This window comes from Oreochromis aureus, linkage group 7, assembly GCF_013358895.1.
Source record: "Oreochromis aureus strain Israel breed Guangdong linkage group 7, ZZ_aureus, whole genome shotgun sequence".
NCBI lineage: Eukaryota > Metazoa > Chordata > Actinopteri > Cichliformes > Cichlidae > Oreochromis > Oreochromis aureus.
In genome coordinates, this window is record NC_052948.1 from 31,882,111 (window position 1) to 31,894,338 (window position 12,228).

The 12,228-nt window shown below is 38.8% G+C and overlaps 1 protein-coding gene across 1 annotated transcript; it reads right to left on the minus strand.

Annotated features, from left to right (window-relative positions):
* Positions 1-456: 456 nt before the first annotated feature.
* On the minus strand, positions 457-7,687 carry tdgf1 (teratocarcinoma-derived growth factor 1). The gene is made up of 6 exons (XM_031728471.2): positions 7,335-7,687; positions 7,175-7,230; positions 5,025-5,312; positions 3,273-3,387; positions 2,975-3,084; positions 457-1,699 (listed from the first exon to the last, which is right to left on the minus strand). Exons 1-6 carry the CDS (start codon positions 7,355-7,357, stop codon positions 1,593-1,595), a joined length of 699 nt encoding a protein of 232 aa, XP_031584331.1. The 5' UTR covers positions 7,358-7,687; the 3' UTR covers positions 457-1,592.
* Positions 7,688-12,228: the final 4,541 nt, after the last annotated feature.

Here is a 12,228-nt window from a genome sequence, read left to right on the forward strand (position 1 = left end):
ATAAGCCTAAGCTGTCAGTCAGAGAACAAATCAAACATGTTTTTTTTTTTTTTAAATACTCCGTTAGCACATATTTATCTAGGGGTTACTCCTTATCATTGTTGATAACTAAGACCTCCCAGGGTTACAGAGAAAGTCGTTATTACGAGGTAGACATGTTGCTGGTTGCACAAACACCTGATTTTCAAGTTTCTCTTTAACTTGCTGTTGGGATTTGTTTTGGGCAAGTTTACAACACTAAAGCACTAAGCTGAATTTACCAGGGTGCTTCGTTCTGCCTCCTGGACGGGTCACATCACCAGCAGCCCCTTTTCACTCAACCTCTAAAGGTCACTTATCTTTAAAAAAAAAACCAAAAAACAAACAAACAGCAGCTATGTGTTGTAATAAGAGTTTGCGCAATCAACACAACATTGTTTTTTCAATGAAGGACAGTCTTGTTCAATGAGACCTCTTCATTTTTTTTTTAAAGAGGAGTTTATTTTTACAGCTTCCAAGGCAGACAGAAACTGTAATGATTGTTTAACTCTGATATAAATTATTTTTACTCTGCCTGTTAATTATAGCGGTGATCTGTAGCAGCTGGCAGGGCGACAGACTACAGAACAACAGCTGATGTGTTTGTTTAAGATAAGAGAGCAGCAGATAATCAATCCTAACCTCATCAATAAACTCTGGAGATAACAGGCAGGGACAGAACAGCTCCCTCTGAAAATACCTACAGATAATAGAGTCACAGAGATGGAAAGGAAGGAAGAGCTGCAATGCAATCATATTAATTTGGTAAACTGAGTGTTATGGTTTAAATGAAGACAAAGCAATTTTCTCACCATACAGACACTATCAGTCGCACAGTACTGTGAATCTTTAATAAACACATAGTGCGTACATGTTTATATTTAAGGACAAAATGTCACGCTGGCTGAGTTTGTGCAAAAAGACAGAAGACACCAAGTGTAAAACAAGAAACTCTGCATCATCTTTTACAAAGAGAAAAAAAAATCTAATGTTTAGTAAGAGATCCTAAAATTACCAAAGAAAAAATTCTGTTTTTCATAAAAATCTTATGTACAGCTTCCTTCACATATTTCATTTCTTCTTCAAGACATCTGATGCATATATGGGTATGGAAACAGAGAAATAGTGGTACACGGTTTGTCTGAACGAGAAGAAGTTCTGAATGATATATTGAATTTTAATGGGGAGAATTATGTTGGCTGTATGTTGGGTCTTTTGGGTTGAGCCACGTTAACTTGGGAGTTCAGCAAATTCTTAAAAATGCTCATTGAAAGAGAAAGGTTGAGTCTACTGAGCTTTCAGTGCTCACACAAGAAGGGGGTATAAATAGATCTGGTTAGGGGACAGGGTGGCCAGTGGATCCCAATAAACCACAGCATCAAAAAGAGTCCCCATAAATCAGTCCAGTTCAGCTACAGTTTAAAGTCTGTCTCTTCCTTCTGGATGCAAAAATGATAGATTTCAGAAAATCTGTCCCTGTTAAGGACTCGCTTCTGATTCCAAGCTTTCAACAATATCCTGCTGAGGCTAAGACACAGTTCACAGTTTCACATAAATCCAGGTGTTTCAAGGCATCAGATGAAGAAATACAAAGGAGGAAGCAGCATCAGATAGAAGAAGAAGCCGGTGGGAATCATCCTGACAGCTGATGAACGATACCAGCGCACCTCATCGGAATCATCTGGAAAACAGAAACAGGAAAACTGTCATTTTGAGCAGAATTGAAGTTATGATTTGTTATCATTTTGTGTCTCAAAAGCTTTTTCACTAACTGTTTTATGGAATCATTTTATGTTCTGTAGTTGGTTATTTTTTAAGGCCCCGTTTATTACAGAAAAAACACACTTTCTCTCAAGAGGCCTCATCTTATACACAGCATGGTCACCTTTAGTTTTCCCCCCCAAACCTGCCTTTGTACTGCACAGTGGTGTCTCCTTCGTTATTTCTTGGGTTAGAAAAAAGATGAAGAGTGGATTGTACTACTGGCAGGCTAAAAAACCAACAAATATATTTTCTGCTTTTAATACTAAAAACATTTCAGGAGAAAAAAAAAAAAGCAGATACTTGCAGAAAAGACATGAGGCGCTATCAGCAAAAAAGAATTGGAAAACTGCACAAGAAGATTTAGGATGTCTGTATGTTCAGCAGACATTTTAGCAATGATAGGCCAAGTTATCCAAAGTATTGACTTTAGGTTATTTAGAAAGTTGGCTAAAGAATTTTGAAATAATGGAGCTCATGATAAATAAAATAATCACTCAAACAGCTGCAACTACTCATACCTCAACTAGAGCAGCTTGCTACACCATAGCTATCTTCAGTATGAGCTCTTTAATTAATTATTTATTTAGACATAAGTAGTTAAACTAAAGCCATAGTATGCAGCCTGATGAGAGGCAGAACAGAGGGGGGAGGAAACAAATTTCTTCTGCATGTAAAGCTCACTTCTTTCATTACGCTATGGGAATTTCTTCTCTTTGGGACCTGAAGTGTTTACTAAAAGCTTTTTAAATAATGTGGCAAAACTTTAAATCTTTAGATTCTTTTTGAAATAAAACTTTTTGTGGGGGAGGGGGTTTAAAAAAATGTTGGATCAGCTTTATCTTTATATTTAAAAGTGCTTACACGTTGTCATTGTTTGTGCTGGCGTTAAGGAGAAGGAATGCATTGCCTTGAGTTGTAAATGAGTGGGTGGGGTGTGAGTTTCAATACGGCACTTACACTTAAAAGAAAATTGTTTTTGTTTCAAGTCTGAAAAAGCGTGAACGACAGTTTTCAAACTGTCTGATGGCCATCAACAGCTCATCCACACGGAAACAAAAACAGCCCTCACTTACCTGATCATACATTTAAAGTAGAACGACACAGCCAAGACACGGGCCCTCTAGATTCTGAGAAAAAGCTAAACCTGGTCTGAACTGCAGCAAGTCTCCCTTTAGTCCCCATTGGATCTTACCGCAGTCTTTATGGAAGACGTTGGCGAAGCAGTGCAGCGTGCCATAACCACAGCGGCAGTAGGAGCAGCCTTTCTGAACCCACTCGCCGTGAGGAATCAAACCACAGTTCCTGCACACAGATGACGGAAGTTACAACCACACCCGAAGCACTCGATTCTTTAAGATATTTAAGATTTTTTAAACCCGTTAGCTTAGACCAAGTTGGCTCAACCAGTATAGTCAATATTTTTTTGCATTTTAGAGTAAGTGGAACATTATACAGGAGCACACATCTAATATTTTTGTATTCAGGTTTACCTTATTCGTTGGTCGTACTCGCAGGTTCTCCCGGTGAAATATGGAGGACAGGCACAGAAGCTGCCCAAGATGCAAGTTCCTCCATTCTTACAGCAGCTTCGACTCTGCTCAGCACCTCAAAAAACCCAACAAAAACAGATATTTACATGGGAAGCAACAACAAATCCATCCAGGTCATTCAAAATATAACCTGCATGCAATTCCTGCTGTATCTGTAAGTCACTTTGCAGACCACCTCCACCCGAGCTCCTCTGTTTCTGATCTCACCAATATCCTGGTGGTCTGCTGTTATCTCTAACATGTAAGGGCACCCTGCTACTGCTCTTACCACCTTTATGCTTTCCTTTATGAAGGCAGGAATGTGTCCCATCTCAGAACAAAACTGTTTTCTCTGCTACTTCTGTAGCAACTATACAGAAGAATTAACAGTCCTGTAATTAGTAATGGAGGTCTTTACAGAGCTGATCATCTCTTACATGAGCTTTTCAGAAATATTGATCATTTTCAGTGAGGAAAGAGCAACAAGAGCAACAAAAGTGTGATTAAATGAAAGTGCTTGCAATTTTAAGTGTGAATACAGTCAAGTATCTTACAGAATGATTATTTTTAAGTTTCTGCCAGCAAATATGTAGAAGTGTGCAACTCTACATAACTGTACAAGAGCTGGGCACATTTGGGATTTATACTATTTTCTTATCAATATTTTGTAAGAATTAGATATGGAGCTTGTGTCTGCAGAGCCATTAGGGATGTGCCCATTTCATGGTTGCTTAAACACCAAACCTTATGTATGCATTTCATATTTGTCACAGGATGATAAGGTTTCAGTTAAACTTTCTCACATGCCAAATATAGCAGCTATTTCCAGGTAAATGTCTATATGCTGGACCTGTAAACTCCATTACAGGTATTCAGTCCAGTATCATTAATATATAAACTTTTTCTTGTGTCTTCGTTCTTCTGATTGTCTTTCAGGGAGTTTTCCTTTAAGAGATGAACTTAGACTTCCTGATTTTAAATTTTGTAAGATTTACTGTTAGTATGATAAGATTTATTTTGTGTTTTAATTCGTTGTTCCCTGAACAACGAATTAAAACACAAAATAAAAACACAAAAGGCCACTGCTGTGCCCTCAGACCTCAGGTCAGGCATTTCTTTTTTTACTGTATCGGTATCTGTGAGATAAACCAGAGTCTCCAGCTGGCAGCACATTCCTGTGATCCTCTGCTTCACATCAGCAAACACAGAGTCTGAACAAACCTCCGAAAATGGCAGAAAAACACTAGAAGTGAACCAACAACAGCCCCACACAACCACGCCTTTTAATTAAGGGGTTGGTTTTAGTATCTATCTGGATGGCTAACAATGAAAATTGATTTGAATTAATTTTATTTTAAAAGCTCTCATTTAAATCAGAAGAGAGAATATACTGTTTTCATTTTAAACAACTGGCTCTTTAAACAAAGACTTTATTTAATCTGAATAGATGATGTTGCCGATTACCAGTTTTGTTTTCAGTTTTTCATATGATGTTTTATTTGAAGGTATATGACAGCATAAGACAACAAAACTTTCTAAGCAACTGGAAATTTATCTTAAATGCATTTAAAAAAAAATCTTTGGGAAAGTTACGGAACAGCATCAGGTAAACTGTTTTAGGTAAACTGCTGAATTCTTTCCTTCATTGGTTTTTGGGGTTCGTCTCCCCCTCCTGTCTCCATCTGTGTGTGCATTACTGAAGTGTGAACTTACTGCTGGTTAGGCCGATGAAGGGCAGGACGGCGCTGGCGTCACGGTGTTTACGGTCCCCGTTGTTTGGCGACCTCACCTGCGTAAACTGACCCAGGAAGTCCTGGGAGGTCTGTGAGGATTTCGCTAAAGAGGGAGAAGAGGAGGAAGCAGAGCTTGAAGGAGGAGAGGAAATGGAGGAGGAAAGAGATGAAATTACTGGAAGTGAAGGAGAAGAGGTAACAGAGGAGGAAGGAGGAACAGGCATTGTAGGGAAGGTGCCTTGTGTGCTGCATTTGTCTCCTTTGCAACCTGCAAAAGAGAAACACAACAAAATTTAAATTTTACACGTCACACAGAGCAAAGGCACATCTGAGCCAAAGAAACTGACCCCCAAAAAATAAAATCAAAGGAGATTGTTGGGTATTGGTCTTAGTGAGGTCCCACTAGCATCAACATAAAGTTACAAACTTAAGTGAAAACAAGCACCAACCATCCTGCCTAGCAGACCAGTAGGTTCTGCAGCAAAGAAGTCCACTACAACCAGGTTCTCTGTGTTTGCTGACTCAACAAAAAACCCCAGCCGGAGATAATGGGTATCACGACAGTGATTATCAACTTTCTCTGTTAAACTGGGCTCTCCGCTTTGGGCGCTGGGCACATTCAAATAAAAGGGGAAATTTACACATCATGCAGTTCTTCTGTATAAAATGATCCCCGCGAGTGCCACCTACTCCAATTTAAAAAAATGCTATTATAGAAAACACAACAGTAAAGCTCAACACTGTTGCAAATAAAACAGATTCACTCTGCAGAAAATTGTTGAAGTGATGATTTAGTGCACAGGGCAGTAAAATACACACTTTCATTTGATTTCGATATTTTAATGCTGATTGTGCTCTAAGAGCTAATGTTTACACGAAACATTAAAAGTCACTGTGGGTAATCCTTGTGTGTGTTCTGTGCTCTAGCAGCTACAGCCCCAGCAGATTAAAATCAATTATAACAACATTCAAACATGCTGTTCGAATACTGCCACAGTTCACTGACAATACGATACACAGTTTGAGCTGCTTTATGAAGTGGTACAACTTGTGATGTTAGTAAGGCATGGCTTAACAAGCTGCACAAATAAAACCCTCCCCCCAAATATTTTTGATCACCAGGAGCTCATTTTTGTATCACATGAATTAATATTCTGAATCATACGGTCATACAGGGGCTGATGACAAATTAAAGGAAGAAAAAAAGTCAAATAAATGTCTCAGTAAAGCGCTACAGCTCTGTACTCATTCTCCAAGTCTCTGCAGTCTACTGACATTAGGAAACACCATTCATCTCAGTTTTCTAATTTGGTGATCTGATGGTGGTGTTGGTTTACGCAGTCAGTCCAAAAATCTCCTGTAGCCACTCAACCAGGTTGACAACTGGTGAGTTCAAAGGCCAAAGCACACAAGTTACATCAATTCTATTATGTAACAGTCATGCTTTATGGATCCCATCGGATAAAAGGCGATCACTTTATATTGATTTGCAATACAGATAAGCTGTCCCACTAAAGAGGGCAAAATTAACTACCTGAAAAACCCCTGTCTTCATTCATTACATTTATTAGAAAACAGACAAAAAAAAGTAAATAAGTCGTTTTACATTTGACGAATAGAAACATGCAGGGAAAGGGGGGGGGGAATCTTCTCTGGAGACTGATTATGTCTCCAACACATTATTGTTAAGCTATCTGTTACCAAAGACAATAAAGGGCTATTCCACTCTATTCTATTTTTTTCTGTTCTGTTCTATTCTAGACTCAGCAATCAGTTTAGGCAGTTTAAGGGAGAACGGACCTGTGGTGGTGACCAATTATATCCTATTATATATCTTACACCAATTCAAAAGAAAAGAAAAATTGAAGTTTGCTGTTTTTTGGCCCTAACTCATAAATGGAACTCGGCCCAGAGACCGGAACTTGGCAAGTGACTCCAAAGGGCAACGACATGACCCGCACAGCATCATAGAGCCACCAGATCCCCGCACTGCAGGGATCAGAATTTACCAACAGTTTTTAAATTGGAGAATTTTCCAATTAATTGTGACATTTTGTTGTTATTATAAACTAAAAAACAAGAAGGGAAAAACAAGCACAGGTGACTGTATGTTGAGTGTGAGGATCAGACCTGAAGCAGACACAGCAGCAGCAGACTGGACACACATGAAGGCGCAGAGCACAAACCTGGAAACAGATACATTTGGCTTAAAACTCCTATTTTTAAAAAAAACAAAAAACAACAACAAAAACAACTCCCCCCCTATTTTCACAGAGTCATTTGGACTTACTTGAGCATCTCCTTCCAATTCATTTTAGCGAAGTGGTGAAAAAAACAATTAAAATAGTAAAAACTCCAAACCACCTTCTTGATTTCTTGGCCGTTCTTCAACTCAGTGGAGAAAAAAATACAATAAAACCGCGAATAACCGAAGGTCGCAAAAAATTCCCAGAAGTTTACTTTTGTAGCTCCAGAAGTCAGAGAAAAGTATCCATAGACATAAAAATAACTCAGACGCTAAGAACCTGAGCAGGTGCTACTCCAAAAGATATTTTAAAAACTCCCCTTTAAAGACTTCATAAAAGTGAAAACGCCGTATAAGAATCTAGTAAACCCTCCTCCGGCCTGAGTCTCCCCCTCGCAGTTCTGTGTCTCTAAAACTTATCTTCTCTCCAGGTGATTCTCCTGCAAGGGGGGAGGGGCTCCGGAAGCCACGCCCCCTCACGGCCTCTCTCTGTTTGACGTCTGGGTGGAGGTGAAGGTGGAATCAACAATACTGGGAACTGGCTGAAAGCTGTTCTGGTGGCCCAGAAAAATAACGTGTTTCCTAATTTAGTTATCAGGTAATTGGTTTTGTTTGCTGAGCTTTGCATAGAAGAAGAAGGATTAGATGGTTCTTACTCACGTATGTCAAGAAAAGTACAGCAATTCACTCAAAGCTACTTCATGTGGAAATGGGTTTTGTAAAATACTTCACATGCTGCACAAAGAAAGGAAATTTTGGAGAGCCAGAATCTCTCATCTGTTATACACTGGGTATAAAATGAGCCCAGTGATTTTTATACTGGTGAGTTTAACTTGATAAAAACATAACATATAGATAAAAGCCTTTTAGTTTAGGGGTTAATGTCTAAGAGAATATTGACTTATAAAGTTGACTTAATAATTGACTTTAAAGGTTTAAAATTTATTTAAAGTGGAAAAAATATTAGTATATAATGATTTTTCAGCAGTTTTTGGGAAGCTGACATTGAGGCATTAAAGAATTAAAGATCAAAGTACTTTTAACCGTCTGTGGTTCAGTGGATTCAGTTCTTTGCTCATATAAAACTTCACAGGCCTTCTTTCTTTCTTTGTTTCCCCCACCCCTCTCGCTGACATCCCCCACTCTCTCACCCTGTAAATATGCATATTAACCTCACCTTCACATGTTAATGACCCTGCTTCTGAAAGGAAATCCACCTTAACTGAAACTTTCTTCAGTGCACAACAAGAAACTTTGCTTTCTGTGTTTTACATGCGCGCGCGCACACACACACACACACACACACACACACACACACACACACACACACACACACACACACACACACACACACACACACACACACACTTCTGTATCACAGTTTCTTAAGCAGAAACAAACATATAGAAAACATATAGAAATCTGTTCTTGGTATAGTAAGATACTTAACTTTCAGCCGCTGATTTTTGGGAGTAAAATACCTTTTTAATAAGCTTTATTTTATGGGTTTTCTAAATAATTTGGTAAATAATTCCAGGTTCTCTAAATGTGATTTGGTAAATGTACAAAATAAAACAACTTAAAACCACTCCATAGATGCCCAAAAACCAAAATCGCAGCATTAAATTTAATTGCAAAGAATGACTGTATTATTTGTCATGAACCATTTATTTATCCAGGGGTAAATGCTTAAACAGATGTTCTGATTTCTTCACAAAAACTCTGCTTGCATTGTGCTGAATGGTTTCAATACCCAGTGGGTGAGGGGTATTCAGTGAGAGTGTAAACAGCAACCTCAGAGTCATGTGGCTCTAAGTTCTGTTTTTTCACTGCTCAGTTTTTTTTATGAATTTATAGCTTTTTATGTCATTTCTTTACATCACTGAAAAATGATAAGTAGTCATCAGACTGTGAATGAATGTAAAACATCCTGATAAACCTTGTGTAGAGTGTGCAGTGGTCCAAATAACATTGAATGTCTGGTTCACATGCATCCCGCATCTGCATATCTGTTACCAGCCACCTTTACCACCCTGAGTGGCAGCGCTGTCTCAGGGGTCACAGGCTCACCTTATATGAGCCAGAATCAGGACTTTCATGATATTTGGGCATTACATGTTCCATACAGCACCTGTTGGAACTGGTATTAAGTTTACTCTATTAATATTTGTCCACACTTAGATCACAAAATGTTTGCCACCAACTTAATGGAGCAACAAATGCCAAAAGTATCCCAAATGTGTCTGCTCTCTCCAGCTGCACATTGGGCCTGAGGCACAATAAACACATAGCATGTGTTGCTCCTTATCGATCAAGATGGTGAAAAAAATCTCCATTTAGAGAACCTCAGTGATTTTAGAAGAGAAGAAGATATGGAAGTGGTTTAGTTTTCAGAACATGAGGCTTTTTGCCTTGACTGGATGGGACAGTGCAGACAGCAGGGTGGGGAGAGAGTGGGAGGGCGAATGACACAGAAAATGTGAAGGTTCTCTGTCATTCAGATCATGGTAATCTAAGGAGCTCTGATGAGAGATGAAACATCTTCACGAAACTTAAAGAAGTCCTGTCGCTTTTCTTTCCCACCTTCTAAGATCACACAGGAAATGGTCTGGGGCGGACTCAAACCCAGGACTCTAATCTTCAGTACATGGGTCACCTGCACAAGGTGACCGGCTATGGTATGTAATCAGGCAGTTTGAAAATGATGATGAGTCTGGCTGTAACTCAGGTCCAAAACAAGTCCATCAGAGCCAGAAAGTGAAGAAATATGGATGTCCAGACATGGTAAAACTCAACGTGTGGGCAACTTTTTCTCCCAGATACCTTCTGATCTGATCAGACCAGACATCAGGTTTCATTTATATTTGTTAAGGATAAAATAAGATGTCTGTGATGGTTCTCAGTCATCCAGGTCATCGTAGTCCAAGGAGCTCGGGAAAAAAAGCATCTGGACTTCTTTAACTTTCTTGGAGATGTTTCACCTCTCATCAGAGAAGCTTCTTCAGCTCAGAACTAAAGAAGCTTCTCGGTTGATAAAATAAGATGTTTTTTCCATCCACATATTAGTTACAAATGATTTTCCTTTACATATTAACTGCACATGTTGCCTTTATTGCTTGAGACTGAGATAAAGTAAAGATTTTTCAATTGTTTTTCCAGAAATTGTTATGTATGCAGTCATTTAACAACACAATAATGTGGCCAGTCCACCACACTCACCAACACTGACATAGTAAGAAAAATAACAGCACGCAAGAAGTAATTAATTTTTATATATTATCACTTGTTTTTTTGTGTTGGGGAGGTTTAAATTTAAAGACATTTCCTGGACTCAAATCTAACTTGCAAAGCAGCAGTAGAAAAGCTCAGTTTGTTGCCTGTATTAGCATTAGAAGCTAACAGACAGACTGTAAACACTGCAGAACGAGTTCATTTGAATGACCTCCTAGTAGCAGTCACCTCACAGACCACAGAGCTACAAATCAGTTGTCATGCGCAATGACAGCTGGCATCCCAGCTAGCGTGAGCAGCCGATTTTGAGTTTTTGGTCAACTTTCAGCAAGTTCATATAGTTTCTTCATTTCACTTTATTTATAACCTAACAATTTCTTCTCTGTTCTCCTAATAAATACAAAATGCCATTTTTTCCATTTACAAGTCAAATGTCATTATAATGAAAGCTAAACTCCTAATATTTACTAATAATGAATGCCACATAGATTAGATAAGGCATCTTTTTTGGTTCTACTGGTCACAGATGAAGTAACCAAACTATCCAAACCAGTACTACAACTCTGCCCCACCCCCACTCCACTCACCTCTGTTAATCTGTCTCTACTTTGAGGACAGAGGGGCAATCAGAGGTGGAAATGGGTATTTTGTAATCTGTGCAGCATCACAATGCAGACTGATCTCATGCTAATACACAGCAGGAGAGTCAGCAGCAGGAGGGGAAGCCCTGATCTGAACACTACAAGAAATCTGCATGTGAAAGCTCACAAACTGCAGGGAGACTCGGAGGGGAAGCGAGAGACTTTGCAGGCTACAAGTTTATCATTATATAATGATGAAGAGACGCAGTGGAAGCCATCTCCTGGTGTGGAGCCGGAGAGAAAATAGAGCACTGAATTATTGGTCACCCTTTTTGTAAACTGCACTTGTGGCGGTTTCACAGTATTTGGTCTCTATTTGAGATAATAATGGCCATTCATGGAAAGTGATTTATAGGTTTAATATGAGTCTCAGAGAGTCTTTTATCCATTTTACCCATTCCAGACTGACCAGCAGTCTAATAAGTGATACAGATTTTACTTATTACTCCAAATTGACTTCATTATTTATCACTTCCTTCTAATATTATGTTAAGCGCTACATTATTTATCCTTATTTATCTTTTCCACTTTCACTGGTGTGTTCTGTGCACTGTCTGCTGGGCCTGTGCAGACTTCAGAGGCGAGCCAGACACTATTAGGAGTCTAAGGTACTCTGTCCTACGTACAGATGAACCTCATGGAGGTAGAACAACATCTCCCTCTAGTGGCTGCTTTATAAAATACAGTTAGCACAGACCTGAAAGTAGACGAGTGATTTTTTCAACCTGGGTTTGTGCCTTTGTTATTTCTTGTACCGTCACAAGTCAGAGCAAAGGTTTCCAAACACATTCGATAAATTGATTTTGTTCTCTGTTTGAGCATACACTGATCTGATCACAGGAACCAGACTGACATCAGTCTTGACCGGAATAAACTACAATACTGAAAATGTGCCTATGTAGTACCATTAAGTGTGAATAAATCGTGTGAAAACAAACACGCAGTTTTTGTCTGAAAATTCACAGTTTATAACTTTAATAAAAGTTGCAGTTTGATCTTTACTGTATCATAAAACAATGCAGTAAAGACGCACATCATCATATAAACGTTTAAGACTGATCTCTGCA